The 26566-nt window shown below is 44.4% G+C and overlaps 1 protein-coding gene across 2 annotated transcripts in view; it reads right to left on the bottom strand.

The window, feature by feature from the left end:
• MOV10L1 (Mov10 like RNA helicase 1) overlaps positions 1 to 26566 on the bottom strand; it is a 1040774-nt gene that overhangs the window by 893177 nt on the left and 121031 nt on the right. For both annotated transcript variants that reach the window (XM_086967454.1, XM_086967456.1), the window contains exon 6: positions 23548 to 23691. In XM_086967454.1, coding sequence (XP_086823580.1) covers positions 23548 to 23691 — 144 coding nt within the window. The remainder of the gene's footprint in view (positions 1 to 23547; positions 23692 to 26566) is intronic.

Consider the following 26566-nt stretch of genomic DNA (forward strand, 5'->3'; position numbering starts at 1 on the left):
GATCTACGTCTGGAGTCCCCCACCTTGCGAAGACTTCTAGTACTTCGTCGTTTATGTCCCATTCGTGGTTTTCCTGAATCAGTCTGCTCAGTGCGTCCGCCTGAACATTCTGCACACCTGGCAGATGGGTAGCCGGTATAGTCAGTCCTCTGGCCAGAAGCCAGTGCCAGATCGCCTGCGCCTCCTGTGACAGAGTGCGTGATCTCGAACCCCCCTGCTTGTTGAGGTAATACATCGTGGTCGTATTGTCCGTCTGTACAAGCAGAGAGTTCGTTTGGAAGGACGGATGAAAGGCCTTCAGTGCCAAGTGAACAGCTCTGAGTTCCAGGAAATTGATGCGATACGTGGCCTCCATCGGGGACCACGTTCCTTGAATCTGTAGGCTTCCGGAGTGCGCTCCCCAGCCGTGGAGAGACGCATCCGTCACGATAGTCTGTGTGGGAATGTCCTTGTGGAAGGGAACCCCTCTGAGGAGATTCTCCGCTGAACACCACCACTTCAGAGACTGAAGAGCATGCAGAGACAGTCGCATCTTGTCGTCCCAAGATCCGCTCTTCTGATCCCACTGGTCTTCCAAGCACTCCTGCAGCGGTCTCATGTGCAGCCGTGTGTGTGGCGTCAGGAAGATACAAGAGGCCATCGATCCCAGTAGAGAAGACACCGTCCTCACTGTTGTAGATGGAGTGGTCATAAGAGCCTGAGCCTTCCGAAGGAGTGATAATCGTCGCTCTTCCGAAGGAGAGACGCTTGCTGACAGCGTATTGATGGAGGCTCCCAAGTACTGAATGCACTGGACCGGAGTCGGGACAGACTTGGACATGTTGATGTGCAACCCCAGCTTGTTCAAAAGAACGCACGTCTTCTGGAAGTGTGCTCGCGCTTCCGAGAAGGAGGAGGCCTTGATCAACCAATCGTCCAGGTACGGGTAGACGAACGCCTTGTTCTTCCTCAGGTGTGCTGCTACCACCGCCATGCACTTCGAGAATGTTCTCGGCGCAGACTTTAGTCCGAATGGGAGTACTGTGTATTGATAATGATTGGCGCCGACTTGGAACCGCAGGAACTTCCTGTGTTTGTGTGCAATAGGCACATGGAAGTACGCATCCTGTAGGTCTATAGCACATAGCCAGTCTCCCTGTTGCAACTGAGGATAAATCTGATCAACGACAGCATTCAAAACTTTTCCCTGCGAATCCATTTGTTTGCCTGTCGCAAGTCCAGAATGGGCCTGAACTCGTTCTTGTCCTTCTTGTGAGCCAGGAAGAACCGGGAGTACAGACCTCTTCCTCTCTGAGACAGAGGTACGTCTTCTATCGCCCTTTTCCTTAACAGGATATCTGCCTCCGCCTGAAGCTCGCGCAGTTGAAACTGCGAGCTGACCGGTGGAATTGCTGGAGGCGGGCTGGTGAACCGAAGACTGTATCCATTGCAAACAATATTCAGCCCCCACTTGTCCCGAGTCATTTTTCTCCACTCTGCCAGAAAAAATTGAATGCTTCCCCCCACCAAAGTGGGTAACGTATGCGGGGGAAGTAAGCGTTCAGGACCTAGACCCGGCCGGGTCTTTGGTCGCTGGTGCAGACTGTTGGCCTCCTCTGCCCTTCGGGCGTTTCTGGAACGGCTTACGGAACTGTTGATGTTGCTGCGACTGTCCCCAAGCTTGGCCACGTCCTCTGCCCTGCCCACCCAATCGCCGTTGGAACGGGCGGTAAGACTTCTTCGCTTCTTTGGGCTTCTCTAGACCCACAGCCATGAGTGTTTCGGCCTCCGCCTTCATGCGGGCCATTTCGTCATCCGCATGTTTCCCAAATAGGTTGTCGCCAGAGAATGGAAGGTTGGCTACCCTTTGCTGTGCGTCTTGTTTCAGTGACGTAAGGCGGAGACAGGCATGACGTCGCTGGTTAATCCCATGGCAAAAGCCATGTGCCGCTAAAAGGGATGAATCTGCCGCCGCGCTGATAATTTGATTCGCTACCAGCATCCCCTCGTTTAGCACTTCCTGGAAGTCTTCCCGCTTATCGCGAGGCAAGTGTTCCGCAAACTGCTGAAGGGAGTCCCAGAGGGAGCGGTCCTAGCGCCCCAACAAAGCCGTGGCACTCGCAGCCTTCATAGAGGTCGCCGATGTTCCACATACTTTCCTTCCAGCTGAATCCATCCATCTAGACTCTTTGTCAGGGGGAACCGTGGCTGAAGGGTTGGTGGTATGTTGTTTGCGGGCCGCCGTCACAATCACAGAATCCGGAGGAGGTTCCACCCTTAGAAAAGCCGGGTCCGAATCGGGAGCCCGGTACTTTTTCTGCAATCTCGATGGTGCCGCCTTAGTTACCGCAGGGGTGAGGAAAAGGTCCATGGCCGGTTCCTCCAGGCCCGGCACCAGAGGTAGCAGTGGACGAGACAGGTGTTTCTGGTGCAGTGTCTCGAAAATGACTGATGTCTTAGGCGTGGGCACCGTCAAGGATATGCCCAATTTGGCAGCGCCTCTCAAAAGGACATCATGGAACGCCACCAGGTCATCAACCGGCGACACCCTCGTGTCTGGCGATCACGACAAAGTCGGAGAGTAGTCCTTGGTCCCCGAGGACCTCGTGCGAGAGCGAGATCTGTGCCTCCTATGGCGGTGTCTCGACCGCGTGGACGACCTGTGGCGCGATCGCTCCTTCCTCCTGGAGCGAGAGCGTGATCTCCCAGCACATGGACGCTCCGCAGGTTTCCTCAAGGGCGTCTTCCGCGGTTCCTCCTGGGGCCTTGTTCTAGGAGTCCCCTTAGGTGGTGTAGGAAGAGGAGGTAGTGACGCCGACCTTGGCGGAGGAACAGGGGGTATCACCGGCCGAGGGGCGGGCCCATGCGTGGAAGCGGTGGTAGTGGTCGTCCTAGTGGAAGCGGAGGGTTGGTGGGAGGGTCCTCCTTAGGTACAGGAGGAGGGGGCGACTTAGGCCGAGGTGGTGTATATACCACTGAGTACATCAAGCCCGGTGACTTTTTCAGGGAAGGGGACTGCGACCCAGCTGCTTCAGCAGGCGATCGCTTTCTCTTGCGCCCTCCACTAGATCCAGCCTGACTTCTGGCGCCAGAACTCCTCTTGCGCCATTTAGGAGAGTTGGAGCGACTCCTAGACGCCGATCTCTTCCTTCTCGACGCTGAGCCTCGCCTTTCCGGCGTCGAACGTCGCCTCCGCGACTCTGGCGTCGACCGCCGCCTCCGCGACGTCAACCTCTTCTTCCTAGACGCCAAACGCCGCCTCCGCGATGTCGACCTCTCCTTCCTCGACGCCGAACGACGCCTCCGCGATGTCGACCGGTCCATTCTCGACTATGAGCGTCGACTCTTCCTTCTCGAGGTCCTTGACGTCGAGGATCCCCGCGACGCCGATCTTCGTCTCGACGGCGACCAGCGGTGTCGCCTCGACGGCGAGCGCCGACGCCTGTCGCTCCTTCTTCGACGTCTATAGTCAGACGCTGACGTCGACGACGATGAAGATGCAGTCGACGGTGGTCTCGACGGCGGCCTGTCCAGGCCCTTCGACGTCGAATCCCCACGCCGTCTCGACCCAGAGCCCCGGGGAGATGGGGAACACACCGTCGTCATCCCTCTCGACGTCGTCTTCGATGCAATCGACGCCAACCGGGACGGTTTGCTGGTCTTCCTGCCTCTGGGGAGCCCCCCAGAGGCCTCAGCAGAGGCAGAGGGAGCTTTCCCGGACTGCCCAGACCCGCCTGCATCCTGCAGTCGTCTGTCCTCCAGGCCTTGCAGCTTAATCTTCAGCCTTTCCCTCAGAGTTCTTGCAGAAAGGTTCTTGCAGATGTCACACTCTTCAGGGACATGTGCTTCGGGAAGGCAGATGATGCAGACCTCGTGTGGATCAGTCTTGGCCTTCTTCCTCCCACAGATAGGGCATTTGGCGAAAAGGGCAGGCATTTTAGAGCCCTAAAATACCTGACAAACACACAGGAGAGAAGGGAAAGCACCAAGACAAAAACTGAAACACTTTTAAATCACAAAGTGACAAAAAATTCAATAAACCCTTGAAAAAGGGGAGAGCTCAATGCCAGGGTCCTGTTAGCAGGAGCCGGAAAAAAGAATTGAAAGTAAAAGGGACCTGCTGTGCATTCTGGGATAAAGTTCTCTTAAAGGCACAGTATCCTATTTAAGCCACATAATGGCAGCCTATTGTGCTTGTCTGTCCATGCCTTCCTCTCTATCATTCCAGAGTCTTTTACTGGTAGAGGCAAGTTTCTCTATACTTGAAACTGGGCAGGCTGTGTTGTGTGTGGTGTTGTTTAGTGGAATTTCTAGTTGAAGTACTGGACAGTGTAGCCTGTGGACATAGGCTGCATTATTTGTCTTTAAATTCTCTCTTAAGTGTCTTTGCAGTTTCTGCATGATTTGACAACTTAAGAGATTATTTTTGATTGCCGGGGTCCACGCACATGGGAGGGACTATTCACTAGATTATGACTATACACAGAGATCCCCTACTACAGAACTAGAATTTTATTACAAGACAGAAACAAGTTTGAATTATTTGTTCATTTAGTAGATCAAAAAATTTGAATGGGTCATTAAACTGGGATGTACATTATTCTGTTATGTACGTGAAATTATTATTTACTTTTTGTGCCCTTTAAATCTTATTTTCAAACTAATTTCAGAATTTAAAAGCACATTGCCTTCTTGTTGTTGTTGTTGTGATTGCATTAGTCAGAGGTTCAAACCATGTCTGAGTGGTGAAAAATGTTCAATTTGCATCAACGTGCTTACTAAATACCTTTTGTTGTGTTAGATTATATTAGACTTCTTAACACCACAATTACTTCAGGAAAAGTATATCAGCGCAATGAGCAGTTAAGAGAAGATGGCCAGTAGTAAAAGAACGAATAGGTGTTTAACAACTTACAAAAGGCAATATGGGAATCGTTTTTAGGTCTCGCTAGCTTCGCAGCGCATGCGCTGACGCTTGCGAGATCTATTGTCATAGGTTTTCTTTTGGAAGTGGGGTGGAGGCTCCGCCTCCGCTTTTCATTTGCACACGTCACTCTTTATGTAAAACGCTTGCATTTCATTTGAAGAGAGGCTTTTTGGTCCCCTCCCTGTCTCCTTTCCGGCTCGCCCACCCGGACTGGAGATTGAGCACACGCACAGCATCTCTTATGCTTGCGCACTTTTCACAGCCGGTGGTGGTTTTTCAGCGGATGCCACAATCTTTATCGGCGTTTCAAGCATTCTTGCTAAATGAAACTCAAATGTGCTGCAAAGAGACAAGGGTCAGTGTACCGCAATGAGTTTCCGAGCTGCTGCTTGCCAACCCTTGGCGGAAGATCTTGTATGTGAATTACTTTCCCTTGGCCTTTAACCCCTTAGCTGCGGTGGCTATTCCACTATGATGATACTTCAGTAAAACACACAATGCACAAGGGCATGTACTCCATCTCAGATTCTGTTAAGCAAAGCAGGACGGTAAAAGCATTCAGGTGCAATTCAAATGAATGTATAATGTGAGAAAACATCTGAAGCATTGACTCTCATCCATGAAGGCGTATGTGAATCTTTAGCACTGTAAGTTATAAACCTATATTTACAGGGCAAGTAACATTTTCTGTTTGTAGCATGTGCGGCTGTTAAGATGCTTTACATAGACCATAAAGCAGTGTAATTCCCGGAAAGGGAGGAGACCAGACAAATTTCTAGGCTCAAGTTCCAAGTACAGTTTGCCCCACCTGAGCCTCTCTGCAGGCTTGGATATATACACTTAAATATCTAGTGAAAAGTGTGGCACTGACCATGTAGCAGCCTTTAATCTATCTGTAACTGGTATGTTACCTAGGAAAGCCACTTTGGCTCAATTCTTCCAACTAGAACGTTCCCTACGGATTGAATGCAGGTAGGCTCCACACCAACATTATTCCAGTCCGGAAGGGACGACTGCGCTGCATATAAGCGCCACCCATCCGCACTGGCGTCGTCATAATGGAGAGCAGAAGAGAGGGGTGGCATGTTGATGCCCTTGCAACCACTATGGAGTCAGAGAGTGGAGGATGGGGCGGATTCCCGCTTTGGCTTCTTATGTTTTTTCTTGGACTTGCACGAAGACTTCGACCCTAACAATGATCTTCCGCAGGATCATTTTCAGGAGTGGTAGTAGCTCTTTCCTTTCAACTTTGCCCAGTCATAGCATGGAGGAGTTTCATGTTTGGGAACACCAGCCTTGCCTCTTGGTCACTTATGGCTTTTCCTGCATGGCCTTCAGATTCATCTGGGCACAGTCATCACATGTCCTGAAATCATGTGCCAACCCAAACACCAAAAAAGACACTTCATGAGGGTCATAGATGTGTTTGCAACAGTCCTTGCACAGTTTGAACCCTGTCGTCTTAATGGGGGATTTGGGCCGGGGGAGGGAGGGGGGAGGAGGACATTTTCCCTTGCATACTGGTATTTTATTTTACAAAAAAGGGGCTGTGGTGATCAAGGAGAAGCTTTATATTCACAGTGATGGTGCAGCAAGAAACTTACTGACATCAGTGTGCATAGGTGGCTCTTATAAATGGCTCCACTCGCCACTTCCGGAAATGAACAACATTGCCACCTACTGGTGTGCATGAATACTGCTTTACAGTTTCCAGATCCACTGTGATGCCTGGGGAATAGTCACAAGTTAAATAATCTGCAGTAGAAGTATCCACCAGAATGCAATGGCTAGAAAAGCAACCCCATGAGTCAAGTGAGGTCTATATTGAGGTTCCACATGGACACCACTGGCACTCTTGGAGTGATTACTCCCTTAAGACCCTCCATAAATGCTATTAAGACTGGGTTTTAGAACAAGGATGAATGATGTTTGTGCTGCATACAAGCAACTACTGCTGCTAAATGTAGTCTGATAGATGTGTATGACAAACCTGCCTTCAAGGTGCAGCAAATAAAATAGGATATCCAGCACCAATGTTTTTAAAGAGTCTTTTTATTTAGAATGTAAAGCAAAAAGACTTTTCACCTTGCCACAAAACAGGCCCTCATGGTAAGTTTGCAACTGCCCGCTGGATTTACATGCACTCTTCTGGTTTGGTTGAGGTACCCAAATTACTAGAACCTCGGGTGCTAAATCACTAGGTTCAATTCCTTGAGTTTTTGATGTCTCAAAAGACCTTGATGTTGATTTAGGAAATCTGGTCTTATGTGAGAAAACAGAGGTCTGAGGACCAGGGCTGCCTTGACTACATCAACATGATGATAATGAGTTTCAAGGATATCCGCCTAAGCTTCCTCACTACAAACAGCATTAGAGGTATTGGAGGAAAATCGGAATCAATCGGAATTTACAAAACGCAATTACTCCATTATATACATTTGAATAGTAATACATCGTTAAAATTGCTTTTTGAATAACAGTAAATCTTTAAAATTGTATACATCCGTTATTAAAACTGCCTAAAAACAAATTCATATGTTCAGAATTAAAGGAGAAATATAATCATTATAGTTTCAAATATCATATTGTTCTATTTTTTCCCATACTATTGTTAACTCCTTCCATGCTCATGAGCCACGGTGCTTATGATGAGCTCAGCTCGTCATGGCCCGTGGAACGGTCAGGTGCGGGGAGAATTCCCACGATGTGCTGAACGTTCCACGAAGCCAATGCACCTGTGACGAGCTGAGCTCGTCATGAGCACACTAGCACTGTAGCTCATGAAGAGCTCAGCTCGTCATGAGCATGCGGGCGCTGTGCGCGCCCCACTCCCCCCAGCACAGCGGGGGAATAACCCCTGCAGCGAAGGGGTTAAAAATGTTGTCAGGGCAGAGTTAATGGATAAATCGTCTGAGCAAAGACATCCAATCAAAGCTTGTCTGCATGTCCTTATCCCTCTTTCATTAAATAACCTTTTTAGTAATGTTAATCTTTCATTTTTTAGTTCTGGACAGAGACAAGAGATGTAGGATATTTTCCTCTCTAGATTTGCACAGCCTACATTGTATGTTATTATAAAGTTTTTTCCAAGGTGGTGCATGGGATTCACCCGGCCATACTCCAAATCGTGCTTTGATAAAAATCGGTTTACTTCTCAATGACCATGCCGTGTCCAAATATTGCTGGGGCGTCTTTTTTGTGAAGCCATTTATTATGGACCATGCATGTTCCCTTTTAACAAAGGTAGCTTTATCACTTATCAATGATAGGTAATCTGTTGTTTTATTCACAACTTTTTTAGACAATTCCTGGGTTATGGTAGAGGTCCAAATCCCCCTAACCTCAAATTCTTCCAGAGCCATGTCCAGATATTTCCAGATAGACAAATTATTATTTCCTTCAATTTCTTTCCATAAAAGCTGCGAAATTAAATTCTCCTTATTATTTTTTACTCTGTTCCATACTTTGATTACATGACCCTTTCGTGCAAACAGTTGATTATTCAAACCGAATTCCAGCCTGACTTGGGCTTGTGACGCGTTTTTCGTAAGGTGAAAAGGGGATCTAAAAGTTTTCGAAATAGCATTATTAATGATTATTGCATCTTTCCCATTTAGGGCCTCACTGACATAAGTTAAAGATGGTAATAATTTGGCCGATATCACTTTAAGGAGAGATTGATAGGTTAGGTTACTCGTTGACTTTTTGATAATCCCAAACGCAGCTGTTAAAGCGTTTGCTTTCCTAATGATGTCATGTTACTGGAGGGTAAAGTTGCCATTGTCGTTAAATAGGACTCCCAGATATCTATAGGTTTCAACTTGTTCCAAGTTCTCCTTTCCCAGAAACCATTTGGAATTGTATTTCCGTCTTGAGTTTTTTGTGTTGACTATAACTTTAGATTTAGTTTAATTTATTACCATAATATTTTCTGTGGCGTATTCCATTGTGCGAGTTATTAAACGTTGCAAGCCCACCTTTGTGTAGCTTAGGAGAAGGACATCATCTGCATAGAGTAGGTTTGATATGTATTTATCGGCAAGCTTAGGGGGGTGAGCATTTACGTTGTTCAAGGCCTCCGTCAAATCGGCTAAAAACATGTTAAATAATAAGGGAGCCAATACACACCCTTGCTTCAGTCCACCTAACGTAGGTATTTCCTTAGATAGTGATTGACCATTACCGATACGTACTCTAGCCCAAGTATGTGTGTGCAGAAGACGAATCAGGTGCAGTAACAAGGGAGGAATCCCTTGTATACGTAGTTTTTCCCACAAACGTTCTCTATCCACACAATCGAACGCCGATTTAAAAATCAACAAAACATAAATATAAAGATTGTCTTTTTGTAATTGCTTTGTCGATTAAAACAGATAGGGCTAAAATGTTAGTAGCTGTTCCTAGGCCTTTTATGAAGCCAGTTTGGTTAGGCGGAAGGATGCAGTTGTCCTTTTCCCAGTCTGATAAGATTGTTAGTAGAATCCCTCCAAACAGTTTTGCATCCGTGTCCTGTAGGGTTATTAATCGATAGTTCCCAGGCAATGCCAATCCCCTTTTCTGTAGATGGGGATATTAGGGACCCTCTCCAGGTCTCAGGTATCACCCCTTTCAGGACTACTTCTTTGAAAACCCTAGCAAGATGTTCTGCCCATGTATCGGGATCCTCCTTATACAGGGCAAAAGGAATACCGTTTGGGCCCGGTGCTCCATCTTTCTGTTTTTGTATTGGCTTTGCAATTTGTTCTTCAGTGATATCAAGATCATTTTCTTGCCTTGGATTTAAAGTTTCTTTCCATATATACTCAACATCGAATCCAATTTTCGTAGAATCCGAGTTTAAATGGTGCCCCAGAAATTTCCCCCATTCCTTCTCAGTCAGTACTGATGAAACTACAGCTTTGTCCGGTCTTGTTAGGCTGTTTATCATTTTCCAAAACTCCCTTGAGTTTCCTTGATTACTGGCATAAGAAATTCGAGTCCAGCGGTCGTTGTTAGCTGCGTTTTTTCCTTCAAGATTAATTTCCTTAGATTTTGATTTAACTCCTTTAAGTCAGCTTTTGTATCTTCTTTATCGGGAAACTGTCACCTCTTTCCTCAGTTTATTTCGAGCCCGTTTCATTTTCTGTACCGCATAAGGAAGGTTGATATGGGTTACCTTTTTTTCTGTCTGTGTTACATAGCTGTCTCTCAAGTCAATGTGGTTAGCATTATGGTTAGGTAGGTTGGATATAAAACTTGCCCACTGATCAATTATTGATGTAGCTGGCCTTTCTTAGAGGCATTCTCTAGCCAGTTTTAGTGCTAAGTCACTAGTCAGTCGTTTATTCTTAGATTTCCAGTTTAATTTTCGGTGATTGATGGTTCCAATTTGACCTTGAGTTGTTAAATAGGATTCATGTTTTATATTCTTAAGTGATGTGGTGATTATTTACTGGCTATGATCACTCTTTGGTACCTTCTTTAGATAATACGTGGTACAGTTGTTAAAAATATTCAACGATGCCATAGTATAGTCAATTCAAGAATTCACATTTTGGGTATAGCAGGACCATGCTGGAGGGGAATCAGTTGGGAATCTACCATTAAGTATTCGTGGTCCCAGAGCTTCCATATCCTTCACTAAGTTTAGGCCTATTCGATTTTGTCTCGGCTTAGATATGGTCTCCATTACTTGAGCAGGAATTAGCCATTGGTGATCTTGTGACTGTGTCACGTCATCTCTTGTAAAAGATATTACCAGGTTTAAGTTAAAATCTCCTGTAATAATAAAGTCCATGAAGGGGTCCTCTATCCTTTGCTCTACTAAGTAGGTGGAGAGAGTAGCACACATAGTCTTCATAGAGTTATATGTTGGCGGAATAAATATATTAACCAGTTTCAGCGATTTTTCTTGATCATATATCTTGTATAGTCTGGATATTACAGTTGTTTGTAACCAATTGCATATGTTCTGCATTTAAATCAATTGAAATGAAAGTTGCTAGGCCGCCACAAGGGCGACCATAATTCCTTTGCTTAGTTGCAGGTTCGAAATATCCTTTATATCCATTAATAATGAACGGAGCTATTGCCCAGGTCTCTTGCAATAGGATTATCTGATAACTTTCAAGTTATTGGGTTGTATTATCCAGATTTTTTATCTCTCATTTACATTCCATGATCAAATTGTGTCGCTGCCGTCATTTAAGTTTTCCACTGTTGTTTTTTGATTTACTTGTCATTAGTTATTTCCATGTAGAGCCATCGTAATCCATGTCTCATTTATCCCATTTTCCTTCTCTATCTTTTTGTTGCCCAATGGATTTGCGACTCCTTTATTTTTTGTATCGGATTTTTTAATACAGAGTGGGTTTGTGGCTCCTTTTTTACTTACTCAAAATGTAACATGTTTTCTGCTTTAATAAGTGGTGTGAGGTATTCCTTAGACGCAACTTTACTGATCATTATTCCCCAGGTACGAAAAATTTCTTCTTCCTTCATAATTTGTTCCGCTACAGAAGGTGGTGTCACTGTTAATGGCAGTAAACCTTCTGGGTTTTGTAGGGAGCCAACACATTCAATTGCATTAGTTGTCAGATTTGCTAAAGATGGAACAGATTTAAATAGGCACAAATGATTGCCTCTATTTATCGTATCCTGTTTCCATCTAGACTCCTATACCGGTTTGAAAATTAGTTGTTCTGTCCTTTGACTTGCCAGGACCATTTCGCTGCTCTGGTTTAATTCTTGATTAACTATATTTATCAATCGTTTGTTGTTGCCACTTCAGACTATTACTAGCGGATTCAGTTTTGCTGATTTAGTTGTATCCTCCGTTACATCATTTGCATTTGATGGTTTCTCTAGTTCGTGAGTTGGAGGTTGGTTTGCGTGCATTTCCCCATTAAGATTTTGTTTTATTTGTTGTTCCACAATGTCAGCATTCAAAAAACCTGGATTCTTTTTTCTACCACAGTTTAAGCTATTTCTGATTTTACTAAACTAATGATATGATCACTTTTTGGTAGTATTCCACTAGGGTTATCCTTCTTGAAGATATTTCCCATGCAGCCAGTTCCAGACTTATGATCCAGGGTCTCTTTTAGTAGGAAATTTTTCCAGGCTTCAGAAGATTTATCAAGTGTAAGATCAACTGTGTTATTTTCAGATACCTTATCTTTTACGGTTTTCTTTTTCAGGCCATTTTGTGTGTTCGTATGGATCCCATGTTGTACTAAGATATCAAAATACTTAGTTTTTGTTGTGATGCGTTTTATTGATGGCTCAGTACCTGTATCTATTTTTTCTCCAATTATTTCCTTTGAGGGTAGTTCCCCCTTACGGATCCTATTTTGGTTTGTCCCCTCATATGATTCTGGGTCTTTTTGATCCTGCACTTTTGCTTTATTACGTGCTTTGCGTATTTTTTTCTATGCCTTTTTGTCATTATGAAGGGTATCGGTACCAGATCAATTTATCCTCATTATCCTTATCTTTTTTCATTTCCACAGCTTGATTAATTGATTTCCCCTTTATGGAATGTTTGATATTTGCGAATATTGAAGTGGATGATCGATTTTTAAGATCTAAATCACATTGAGCTGGTTGATAAACCACTTTAGTGTGCTTACTTTTCGTTATAAGACATGTACCTTCTTTATCAGCAATTTTCCTGCTTCCCTCCCATTGGAGATTTGCCTTAACATCCTCCAGTATAGTACTAATAACTTCCGGTATTGTTGTTAGTTTATTAATTATCGGAACACAAGAGCATTCTATATAGGAGGTTGATGGATCCGCTTGAGCTCTAGTTATCAGGCAATTAAGGTCAGCTAGTTTAAGAACTATTCCTGCGACCGCTTTTGCCATTGTTCCTAATATTTCAATTTGTATATCCATTTTGTTCGACTGGACTGCCAATGCTTTAAGGGTAAGTGATGATGTTTGGTAAAAAATATCCCAGATGGAACCCAAATCCTGATTTTCTATGAATTTAGTGCTTTTATTCAACTGTGGTTCCTGTTTGTTACTAGGGGAATTTTTTTGGTGGCTCCTGTTATAGCCATCAGGTAGTACTAATTGCTCTGCGTCCAAATCCAGTCTTAGTTTGATTCCTACAGGTTGTGTCATTTCTTTGCCCAAACTTGCTTTATCAGTTTGTTTGACCCGGTCAGTAAGCAATAGTTTCGATGGTTCGTTTTCCTGAGTGCTCTGATCGTTACAGATTGATTGTAGGCTTATAGCTTAGTCATTGTCTGAAAGCATGGCTATCTCTAACATAGAAAAGGCAATTTCTTTTTTCCTAAATTGATTTTCCAGTAAAGAGTCACCCAATATATTTTGATTATCAATTGTTGGTACTAAACTTTGAGCAGTCTTTTTCCTTATTTCCACGTTTACCTCTATTGGCAAACTAGATGGGTTAGTTACTATTCCAGAGTTCGTTGTCCGTTCTTCGCGTGAGCTCACAATTTTTTTGTGTGCTCTATAGTATTCCCTTCATGTAGGTCACTTATGCGTATTAACTCCTGGTGAGTGGCTTGCTTAGGTGTTTGATTTATAGTCTTCGCAGGTTTATTAAGCTCAATGTCTCCATTAGGTATTTTTTCATCAAAATCCTCAAAGTCTCGATTTTGTCCAAATTGTCTAATCATTACTTTCTGGTTACTGATGGGCTTGATAGGTGTCTGTAAATTTCCTAATTCAGGGTCACTTTGTATTGACATTAAAACCCCCGTTGGATCTTTTAGAAAATCAAATTTGAGGGATTTTTACGCTTTTCTCAAACATCCTCGCAATTGGAGATCTAAGCGTCTGATTCATTTCCTTAGACTGTGCTTTAGCTTTTTTTAATATGTTTGGTGCTGGTGAATTTCATGACCTTCGTGCTGGAGGACCCATCTGCCTTTCCTTTCCTGAGCGCATTATTATTTTGAAGGCGTTTACAGGAACAAAGAGGTAACAGTCAAGCCACCCCGCAGAAACCAATCGATAGCATACTACTCAACTCAGCAGCACAATCAGATTATTTATCCTAAGCAAGTATGCAAATCACACCGGGTGTGATCCTAAAAAGGTTTTTGGTAAGCCGGGTGAAAGCTATATACCAATTCAGTGGATTTCAACGTTACCAAGGATTTCAAGGTTAACAAAGTGATCACAATGTATCCATGAGTTTCAATATAATCCACATGTTCAATGTGTTCCACTTTCGTCTGTGGCTAACAAATACACTGTGAGTGTCGCCCCATTTCTGAAAGTACCTTTGAAGTACTTAAGGATTAATTTCCCATTTGTGTACTTGCTGCTGCTTCCTCCTTAGCACTTCTGCAAAGTCACTGTCTAGTCCCAGCAGAAGCTCCACTAAGAGCTATAGCTGACAGCAAATGGTCCAGTGCCCAATCGCTTGGCTAATGCCGTCAATTGTAGCCAGTGAATTCACCCTGGTTTTTAATGTAGTGCAATGGTTGTCATGTTTTCGGTCCTCTTTAGAACGGTTTTCTTTTGAATGAGCTTATAAAATACTCTGAGTGCCAATGGGGACCTTTGTTAGCTCTAGAAAGATGATGCGACACTTGCTCTTCTTGAGTCCAGATACTTTGAACATTCATGTCATTCAGATGGGCTCCTCGCCCAGAAAGGGTCTGTGGTAATGGTCACATGTGGCTGCGGATCTAGATTGGGATAGACGTTATCTGTAACAGAATTAAAAACTTTTCAAGAAAAAGTCTTAATCTGGACTGGACTTTTTAACACAGACTGTGAACCCAAGCCTGTGCAGGAGTAACCGGGCTGCCCGAGTATGCTGTGCATTGGTAAAGGTTGCCAAATGTCCAAACACAAACACATGAATAGCACTGTGAGATGTGTTGCAACCAATCCCGGACACTTTGTAACGGTCCTTGGGGTTTTTTTGACCTAGAAGGGTAGGAATTTGGATTGGCAGTGTTGACCAATTACCCCAATCTTGAGGTAGCAATGGTGTGCCAGCCGGATGGAATACAGAAGTAGGTATCCTTGAGGTCAAGGATTGCCATGTGATCTGTGCAGTGCAAAGAGATGACTTACTACAGGGTTGTCATTTTGAAATGTTCCAACAGGATGTGGCGAGTTTGTAGCCAGAGGTCAAGCATAGAGTGCATGGTACCATCTTTTTCTGGGAGGAGGAAGTACAGGGAAAGCATCCACTGACTCTGCTGGTGTGGTGCACTGGTTCAGAGACACTTTTGCTGATAAGTTTTTGCACCTCCTCTTGCAGGAGTCTCTGATGTTTGCAACTGATTGCGTGATGGTGAGATGGTATGTGTGATGGCAAACTCAAACCCCAAGCAATATCCTTGCTGGACAAGAAAGCAAGTTACTTACCTGTAACTTCAGTTATCCAGTATTGGTATTTTTCATAGATTCACATGCCTGAATCATTCCCCGTCGCCGAGGCGGGAGTCCCACGGTATAAAAAAGCAGTGCCAAAAGTACATTATAGTAGTAGGCCTAAGAGAAAGGCCTGAGGCCTAAACTGCAGTAGCCTATCTACCTCATTATGCTAAAAGGACTAAGAATTTTGTCCCAGCCAATCAGCTTACACCACCCTCTAGAACCCTCTCTGCAGAGTCAGTTCTCCTCAGATTTTCGTTAGCACAAGTGGGAAATGAGTATCCAAAAAATTAGAGAACTGACTCTCCGGGGAGGAGGGTGGGTGCATGTGAATCTATGAAAGATACCAATACTGGATAACTGATGTTACAGGTAAGTAACTTGCTTTCTTATCCAGTATTGGGGTATCTTTCATAGATTCACATGCCTGAATCAGAGTAGCAAGCAGTATGCCAGGTAAGAGTTGGTTGCGGATGGTGAGAGACTTATTGTGATACACTCCCATAACCATTATATTTACCAACCAACAAGTGTGAAGTAAGTACATTGTTAATGATAAAACAGGACTAGATTCAAAAGAGTAGTCATATAATATTAATCAGGAAGAGTAACATCACACATAATAAGTAGGCAATCTGAAATATGTTCACATCTTTATAATACACAGATATATAGACAATCATATTTTAACTACAGAATGAATGAACACTGGTTACCTGAAGCTGTTTTTGGAATCAGCGGGATCGGAGGAAAGGCGTAAGCATAAATCCCAGACCATCTCATGGACAGGGTATTCCCTCTTGATCCCTGTTGAGGGTATCTCCTGGCGTAGTACCGGCATTTCTTGTTCTGTTGAGTCGCAACTAAGTCCAACATTGGCTTGGCCCATGCCTGGAACACTGACTAATTGAGTGTTGTCCAGCTCCCATTCGTGGCAATCTGACAAGGATTTGCTGAGCTTGTCCGCTAGGGTGTTGTGGAGGCCTCCGACATGTTCTGCTTTGAGAGTTATGTTGTGTAGTGTTAGCCATTCCCATAACTCCTGAGCTTCCCTTGATAGAGTAGCTGACCGTGCTCCTCCCTGCTTGTTTATATAAAACATGATGGTGGTATTGTCCGTTCGGACCAGGACTGAAGATCCCGCGATTCTGGGAAGGAACGCTTGTAGGGATAGAAAGATGGCTCTCAATTCTAGACTGTTGATGTGACATTGTTTGTATTTCTGAGACAATTTGCCCTGCACCCTTAAGTCTTGGAGATGACCTCCCCAGCCCTCCATAGACGCGTCCGTCATCACAACGAAGTCCGGAGGAGTTTGCAAGAATGTGAGTCCTTGTTTCAGATTGCGCAGTTGCGCCCACCATTGTAGTGCATCTACCATGCGTGAGGTTACTTTGATGATGTCGTCGAAGGAACCGGTCGCTTGCTCCCACTGAAGATGTAGCTCCTCCTGCAGAGGCCGTATTTCCAGACGTGCTAGTGGGATGAGATTTATTGCCGAAGACCCCATTCCCAGAAGTGAAGCGAACAGGCGAACAGAAAGTGACTTTCTTTTTGACACTTGTATGGCTGATTTCTGCAGACAGAGTTGCCTTTCTTGAGACAAGAATGCCCTGCATTGTATTGTATCCAGACGAGCGCCCAGGAAAGGCAGGATTCTTCTTGGCAGCAATTGGGATTTGTCAGTGAGACAAAGGGATGCAAAGAGATTGCGACACGTTGTTATGTTGTTCTGTACTTTGAATGACCTTTGATTAACCAATCGTCCAAGTACGGAAAGACCTGGATTCCTGAAGAGCGCAGTGCTGCCGCTTCCGGAGCTAGGCACTTCCTAAAAATTCTTGGAGCAGATTTGAGGCCAAATGGGAGTACTTTGAACTGATAGTGGGCACCAGCCACAGTGAAACAGAGATACTTTCGATGTTTTGGGTGAATTGGCAAGTGAAAGTATGCGTCTTCCATGTCCAAAGAAGCCATAAAATCTCCCTTGTTCAGACCGCTTAGAATCTCTGAAAGAGGGACCATGCGAAAGCCCTGCTTCTTGAGATATCTGTTGAGATTGCGCAGTTCCAAGATCAGTCTCCATTCCCCTGATTTCTTCTTTATGAGGAAAAAACAGGAATAGAAGCCGGTCCGCCTCTGATGAACTGGATCCTTTTCTATAGCGTTCTTGAGGAACATAGAATGAACCTCCTTGAACAGTAAGAGAAGACGAGGGGGATGGGGTCCCCTGGGCGGAGTAGTTGGTGGTTTGGTGACAAACTCTAGGGTGTGTCCATGTTGAACGAGGTCTAGCACCCATTGATCAGATGTAATCTGTTGCCACTGGTGTAGGAAGCCAGATATTTTCGCTCCCACAGGGAGGGAAGCAAATAAGGGTGGCGCCCGGCTGATCTCACTATTTTCTGTGAGTATCTCGCCCTTGATTGTTGGAGCGTTTTCGGCCTCCTTGGCGAGAGAAACTAGCCGTACCAGACTGGCGGTAGGAAGACTGATAATTCTGCCGGTATTGGGGCTGATATGGTCGGTTTTGTTGGTAATAGCTTCCTCTAGAGGAATATCCACGTCCTCTAGCTCCTCTAAAAGATCCCCACTTGTACTGCAGGAAAGCCAGGGAAGTTGCGGTATCAGTGTCTGTTTTGATTGCCTGGAGGGCTTAGTCTAGGTGTTTCCCAAACAAAGACTCTCCATCATAGGCCATATCCAGAATTTTTTATTGGACCTCAGGCCGAAAGGTGGTAGCCTTTAGCCAGCCCTGACACCTGAGAACTGCAGCTCCTGCCGGATGTCTAAAATTTGTATTTGCGATGTCCAAAGCGCAGTCAATGGTTTCTGCAGCTGCACCCTCCCCTTCCATCAAGATCTTCAGAGCCTCCTGTCGTTTATCCTCTGGGATTAGATCAATTAAACAATCCATGTCTGACCACATTTGGCGACATTACGTCCTATGATTGCCAAATAATTTGCTGCCCTGATTGAGGCGGCAGCCATGGTGGAATTTTTTTTTACCCATAAGGTCCAAACGACGACCTTCTTTATCTGGTGGCGTAGTGATGGGAGTGGCTGGGTTTTTTGATCGTTGTTGAGCGGCATGCAAAATGACAAAATCTGGCCGCGTGTGTCCAGTAAGGCATGAAGGGCTACCGAGAGGAGCACAATATTTTTTAACAATCCGTGGAAGCACGGCAGGTACAGAAGCAGGATTTCTCTTTACTTTGATGCTTCCTTCCATATATAGTCTATAATGGGAATGGCCCTGGACACCTTCCTAGTTTCATCTTTAAAATCGTGAAGAAAGCACTCCGACTGTTCCACTGTTACCGGCAGTTGAAATCTACTCGCAGCTCGCTGCATAAGATTATGAAACCCACCTATGTCTTCAGGTGGTGAGTCCGAAGGTTGTGGAGTTAGTGGAGACGGCATGTGGATAACAATCGTCCCACGGATCCAAAAGAGGATTATCTGGTAATTCGCCTTCCTCTACTTCTTCCGAAGAAGTATCTGGAGTCTGGGTAGGCAAAGTAGGTTGCTGAGGTTCTGTGACCGGAGATCTAGGTGCTGGAATCTCAGGTTGAGGAATAGGGTCCGGAACTGCTGCAGGTTGGAGTGGAGAAACGACCTGCTGTGGTGGAAAGCGTTGTCGATAGTCTGCCAATATGGCTTGTAAGTCCTGGATGAGGCTCGGTGGCGGTACGAGAGTCAAGTGGAAGGCCGACACTTAAGTATCTGGGGATCCAGATCTATCGCAAACCAGCTGACCTGTTCGACGGAAATCTGGGGCGGGCGGTGGCAGCGCTCAGATCTCAGATAAACTTTTGGTCCACACTTCCATTGACAATCACGGGTAGAGTAGCCCTTGCCAAAATGGTCATGCTTCCCAGGCTCCTCTACTATTTTGTCAATCTGCCACTATTCATCCCAACCTCCTTTTTCGCAAAACTTAACGCAGTCCTGCGGGACTTCATCTGGGGCACGTCCCGGCATCGGGTAGCACTGACGAAACTATTTCCGCCAACGGACAGGGGAGGACTAGCCGCCCTTGTTTTGAGCACTAATTCCTGGCTGCGCAGCTACAATGGATTGCCCGCTGGCTGGCAGACAAAGGGAGGGAAGACACAGCTACGATCGAGCCACCGTACTCTTTGAGTCGTGTCACCAGGCTCTTTCACCGGCTGATGGCGCCTGAGAAACCCGCTCCACCGCTGCTGGCGGTGGCATACAAATGCTCCTGTAGAGCCCTGTTCCTCACTCGAAAGGTGCTAGCATACGCGCCTGCTATACCCTTGGAGGGCTCTCCAGGTGGTGGGGGGCTATCATTATTGTTATTATTTCCTTGGTATCCACCACGATTTGTGTTTTTATTGTATGTGGATAGCGTATTACTTTTGTATGTGGAGGATCGCTGCGATGTATTACCTCGCGCTCCTCATCTGTAGTTGGAGCGACGAAAGGAGCCTCTGTGTTGTTGTGACTGAAGAGCCCCCATTGACTTTGAAGTCTCTGTGTCCTTTTTCATTTTGTCCAGAATCGAGTCAACTGCTGGACCAAATAAAAAAATCAGGATTGATTGGCTGGTTAAGAATTGTGGTCTGGACCTCACTCTTAAATCCAGATATGCGAAGCCATGCGCGTCTCCTAAGCAGTACGCTTGTGTTGATAGATCTGGCAGCTGTATCTGCTGCGTCTAGAGCACACTTAATGGAGGCATTGGTAATGAACTTTCCCTCCTGTACAAGTTCATCAGCCTGCTGTTTGAAGGGCTCAGGTAAGTGTTGGAGAAGTGCTTCTAAGCTGTCATAGTGCGCTCTGTCGTATCTAGCCAACAAGGCTTGGGTATTGGCAATTCTCCATGAGTATGCTGCTTGAGCTGCTACTCTCTTGCCTGATGCTTCTAAAATATTTGACTCCTTATCAGAAGGAGGAGCCTCTCCAGTAGTTTGAGAATTAGCACGCTTACGTGCGTTGGAGACTACCAATGAGTCTAGAGGCAGTTGTCCCCTGATGTAAGTAGGGTCTAATGGTGTAGCCCCATACTTTTTTTCAATTCTAGAGTTGATGACACGTGCCCTAGCAGTGTCTTTGAATATTTCATGTGCGTGCTTTCGGACCCTTTTTAACATGGGAAGTGTTTTGACACTTTATTCTGATGTTGCAAGCGTATCAAACAAAGTCTTCCTCTATAGGATCTGCATGTATTTCTACATTATGGTAGAGCGCTGCTCTATCTATTAATGAGTTGAATGCCACCGTGTCTTCTGTAGGTGATGGTCTAGCTGGGTATGCAGGTGAGTCTATAATGGGTTGAGCCTTATCAGGGTCTGGGTCATCCCCCCATGGTTGTGAGTTGGGGTCTTCATCTGGGTTTTGTGGAAATCCAAAATTAGCATCTGTGTCCTGATCTACATCTGGCTCGTAGTCAGAGCGTGTAGGTGAGTATGGTGCATGTGGAGTAGTAGGCATAGCTGGAGAGATAGGCTCGAAAAGAATAGGAGAGGTTGTACAGTCTTTTCTTTTTGAGTGGAATAGTAGATAAGTCTTCAGCAGGGGCTGGTCTTTTCTTCCTTTTCTAAACAGTCACGTTCCCAGTATATGGGTCAATATATAGTTTAGACTGATCTTCTGTAGAGGGGTCTGGATGGATGATCTCCTCTTCCACAGTCTTTTGCCTTGGCGCCGATGTTTCGGTTTGACCTTTTTCGGTTCGATGACCTTTTTCGGTTCGATGCCTTTTTTCGGTTCGACCGGTTTCGGTGCCTGGATCAGCTTTTGAGGCTTTATGGGCAGTGTCTGTCCGATAGGTTTTGTCGGTGCGACGGATTTCACAGGTTGCACCACTGTTTTTGGGCCGATTGGTTTTGTTGGTTCAATAACCTTTATCGGGTGTTTTGGCTTGTTCGGCTGTAGAGGTGTCCTTGGAGCCTGTGGCTTTGGCTCAATGCCCTTCTTCGGATCGATGGGCTTCGGCTCGACTGTTTTTGGTTGGTCTACTTTTGGTTTCGGTTAGACAACCGTTTTGGGAGTAGCCCTTTTGGTTTCGTAGACAACCTTTTGTCCCTTTTCGGCTGTCGAACTGGATTTGTTCGAGTCGATGGGCCTTGGCTTCGAAGGTTTATATGGAACGCCGGCCTTCGGCTTGGCGCCCTTTGTGTTTATCAACTTCGGTTCGACGACGTTCGGTCCGAAGACTGTTGCGTCGATGACTTTTGGTTTCGGTTGAACCGCTCTTGGATTACGTGTCTCAGAAGGCTCTTTTTGTATATTATAAGCCGGGCTGTATTGCGGGGCCATAGAATCAGTGTTTAGATCTTGGCTAAGGCCTGTTGGCGATGCCTCGACCAGTGGCTCTGATAATGGCGTAGTGTCTGTGTGGGGCGGTGAACTCACGGTTCGCCCCCCCGTTGTCATCGGAGTCGTCTTCGACAGCTACGATCTCTTGGTCGTACTCCTCGACCATTTGTTCTTCCTCGTCCATATAATAGTCAGAGTCGTGCTCGGAGTCTTGATCCTGTCTTCTTAATCGGATTCTTCGACGTCACCTAGTTCATCCTCGAAGATATTCTCGGGCTCCGGTGCCAACCTCTGCATCTCTTGCCTTGCCGCCCGCCGATTCCGGAGCGTCTTCTTGGACCGGAACTGGGCACAAGCTAGGCAATCGCTTTCATTATGATCTGGCGATAAACATTTGTTGCATACAGGATGCTGATCTATATGCGGAAACTTGAATTGCACTGCGGGCAATATTTGAATGGACTTCGTTCCATCGACCGTCGGTCCACGTGGCGTCGAGAAGGCCAAATGGCCCGATTCGACGACCCGAGTGCAAGTAGATTGTGAAGAAGCTTTTCGGTACTGATCGAAAACAATACCGACAAATCCGAAGGCCTTTTAGATACGTTTATTTCGATTCCGAACTTGGAGTACAGGAAAATGCATCCGAACCCAATGGCGGAAAAAAACAATCTAAAGAGGGAGAGGATGCCCATGCGCACTGTAGTCCAAGGGAGGAGCCACCTATCTCGTGATACTTCGAAGACTCTTCCAGGACAACAATGTGCAATCATCCGGACCCAAAACTAGGCGGCGATCTATGCACAGATATGAATTCAGCAGCCCACATGCCTCGAACCCTCTGATCCCCCACATGTCGCCACGATTCTACAGCGTTGTAAAGTCCCTTATTGGATCCAGCCTGCTGCCTAACACCGATGAAGACTTTCCATAAAACTCATAGGCATAGATGACAGACTGTAATAGTGAATGAAAGAAATAACAGGAGTCATGTAAGCATTGAATGTAAAGAGGACAGAAATTAAAACTGGGCTACTGCGTCATTCTACTTTAGTGCCTAGGAGTGGAGACGGATCTCTGTGGTGCATTTTACTGCACACGCTCTTGGGTTCTCTTTTCCATTGCAACTGACACAGTACTTGGCCCCTTTTCTCATAACAGATGAGCTGTATTGGATCCGTAATAAGGTGCAAAGCTAAGTGGAATTGCACTGAATCTCTTGTGAGATTTTAGAGACAATAGAAGGCTAAAGCACAAAAAGATAATTACCGGAATTAGTCCTGAAAGAATGACGAGAAAGACATCAGGATCGGTGGCTCTTGAGGGTCTGAGATAGTGGACTATCAGAAGAATACAAGTCTCTCCTCGAAAAAAAGGAAAATCAAATAATGCAGGTATAAATCATCATGTAACATTCTAGACCTAATTTACACTGGCAGCAAATTTGTGGATGGAGCCACAGATCAGCATAGGATTATTTATCCTTAAAAGACAACGTCTGTGACACAAAAAGGGAATTTACAAAGAAAGAATGTAGTTAGATGCACTTCCAGATAGTGTATGCACTATTGCTCTCGCAATGTGGGGGAAAAGGAAGGAATGCAAATGGAGAGGGAATTGCATGCACTTGTGCCTCGATGTTCCATGAAACTCATTCTCATTGTGCTAGGTTAAGAAATTAGATGGTTGGATATGTACCTTACTCTCAAAAGTAATAACCACATCTTCACCGAAAATAATAGGGTGTCAAGCTTCTCTTGACAGCTGAAAGAGCAGATATCCTCAAGGCTGAGAGAGAATATTTCTTACCTTGTCTGAATTTTGTTTCCAGGTGGTCATAAATAGATAGACTTGGGATGGGTACATCAGGTTTCAATTTTATTTGGGTAATAAATATAAATACAATCATGTAGGTAATATATAAACTAGGCAATGTAAGTTAAAGTGAAAAGGATGATAAAATGGGTGTGCAATTCATATTTTTAAACAATTAAACTTACTCTATCCAAATGGTCATAGACTTATTTTCTCCTTGTTTGACAGGGCCAAAGTGAGTCATTCTTGTAACCTCCAGTCCTCCTTTATTTCTTAAAAGAATAGTCAGACACTGATCGCTGGGACTTTCTTCACTGGATGAGGATAACCTGCAGAAGACACAAAACATAAGCTATGTGTCATCTTGTCCCATGATGCTTTAATATGCTAAGATCCCAAACATATTGCAGAAAAAAACGCCACGGAAGTGCAAATTAACTTCACATAGCAAATCATACAACACCAATGATTCAGCCCAGTGAGACGGAGAACAGTTCAGAATCTTCTACTATGGCAGAGATGGTGTGGTTTGAGAATTACGGAACTGGGTGTAAATGTAAACAACTTATTTTGTAAACATAGCTAAAACACTGTATATTCATAAGCAAAAAAAATATTTTGTGCCTTAGAAAATATATAAAAGGCATTTACCACATCCATTTTCATTAGGGAATAAACATTAAGTCCAATATGAGTCCACCACAAGATTTAAGACACAAACAAATGAGCACACAAACATATGTGCCCCATTTCACATCCTTCCTCTAACCTAGCATGTCTCATCTATGTTTCCAAAGTTCACAACCAGGCAATACTACATGATCATCTTTTCCTATACACAAGTCAAAAAAATATACAATCCACAAATTGCTCCTATTGAAGAAAATGCTATATAGTATATACCTTTGCATCAAGGATAGTCTGTTATTTCACCTGTCCTTATTCAACTTATCTAGCTCTCAAGTCCTTTCTCTACCTCAAATGAAAACATTTAATTCAAAAGTCTACACACAACACTATTGTTTCATTCTAGACCCGGTGTTACTGAAAAACCTCAACCCAGTCTGGTTTTCAAATTTGTTGGCAAACATTTAGGACCCCTAAAGATGGCAAAATGATGTAACAGGATTTGGCTAGCAGTAGGAAACACTGCTTCGAGTTTTTGAAAAAGTGGAAGATACCAGACTTTTATTGTATATATTTTAGTCAACTACTCAGGCTCATATTGTCTAGAGCCCTGCTAATGATCCAACAATTGTGGATCAAAATGCCATTGACAATAATGACGGACCCATACAAATTAAAGTAATTTGTAATGTAAGTGCCACATTTATGTAATTTAAGTCTGATGCTCACGTTGCTAAATGCACTTACAAGTACCACAACTGTCTGACTACCAAGCATGTTTTCACTCCTCACTGAAAATCTTTGTGGCGGTTTGTTTCAAGTTTAACTTGATTTCTATATTATTACATTTTGCTTTTATTTTAAATCCCTTCTTTATTGCAAATGTTTTTGTAATTGTAGTTACCTTGGTTTTACACTTATATGATACCCCAGGAGCCTGACTCTGGTGTCTTTAGGGTTTTCACTTGTGTTTGAGTACACATTAAAAGGGAATGAGGCAAGGGAATCGAAGTGCAAGACGAGTGAGGAAGGCCAATGAACTGGACAGATAAAGGTCCCTGCTAGCATGTTAGCAGCAAAGGCTGCTAAACAGGCAATGATTGCAGAAATTCTGCATCATGGATGCATACACTGAAAAAGAGCGGCAATGGATAGGCTTCCAGGCCACACAACTCAACATCCATCTCATGGGACTGTCAGGGGCACATCATATCAGGAATGTTAAGGTTAAGACAGACCGCCAGTGACCAGGATTGCAGTGGAATAGGTTGATATAATTTAGAAAGGGGCTGCACAAAGCGAAAGAGGGGTTCTGAAAGCCCCTGAAACAGTAGCAGTGAGGCCACAGAGGTAGATGGGTGCTTCTGGACGGTAGATGGAGCACCGTAAAGTGGGGTACAGCAAGTCCCAATGAACAGTGCAGGGCTACCATGCTTCAATGGAGCAAGTAGGTCTCCGTAGCAGGGAAGTCATTTGTAGGGGAATGTACCAGCATTTGTCTGTAGGACTACAATACATTAGACTAAACAGTTCTCCACAGGAATAGAGTATTCAAAGGGTCAGCAGATGTACTTCTCTTTAAGACTATTATACCAGAGCAGCACCAGTCCCATGGAGTACCAAATGCTTTGAAATGTACAAAAGCAGTTTTTCTTTGCAGGACTGTAATTCTTAACCTAGAGCTACACCAAAATCTAACTGCATGACTGCAGTGCCTCAAATAAAACAGCATCAGTTTATCTCCTCAGAATTGCAGTGTCATATGGTCCTCTAATCTCATCCGCCCCAAGGACACTGACTGATGCTATATTGTTGGATGCTGCCTGATATTTTGAGCATCAGTTAATTCTGCAAAACTCACATTTTTTAGGTGTGGATTGATTTTCCTATAGGGACCGTTTGAGGGGCCTACTACTACTACCACTCCGAGATGTATTTAAATTATAATACTTTCATGATAATGGCCAGAGTACAAACACATCAGGGTTAAAATGCAGACTATATGAAAGTGGTTGAACAAGCAAAATTAAGATCTTTATACTGAAATTGTATTACCATAACGATTGGTTGCCAGACTATTCCACCTGAACTAGCTCACCACACACTACAGGGCCCAAACCATGCTTTTGAGAAGTTTTGCCGTCACAGTTTTTTCCCCACCCACTGCACTAAGCCCTGTGCTATCTACACAGGATGTTTACATCACAATTCCATATCTATTTATTTTTAAATCTGCAATTGCTTATCAAATTATGTTGTGCATTACCCTCCAGTTTTTCCCTACAGGGACAAAAATAAACACATGTTCCTAAGAAATAATAAACATATGTCTCTACTAAGAAAATGTATGTCTGATATAACAAGAAACAGTGGATGCTCATGTCAGTTTTTAAAAAAGGGTGGTGGCAGCATACAGTAGGACGGATATAATTTGTAAGAAATTGGGTTGCTGGTTGACTTGGGTGTGAGCCCTGGTCAAGCAGCAAGCACAATTCTAATCAAGATGAGGCACAAGCCAATCTTAAACTAACCTGTGCTCAACCCTCTGGGAGTTTGCCACAGACCAGTCAGGCTCAA

Source organism: Lissotriton vulgaris, chromosome 1_1 (assembly GCF_964263255.1).
Source record: "Lissotriton vulgaris chromosome 1_1, aLisVul1.2, whole genome shotgun sequence".
NCBI lineage: Eukaryota > Metazoa > Chordata > Amphibia > Caudata > Salamandridae > Lissotriton > Lissotriton vulgaris.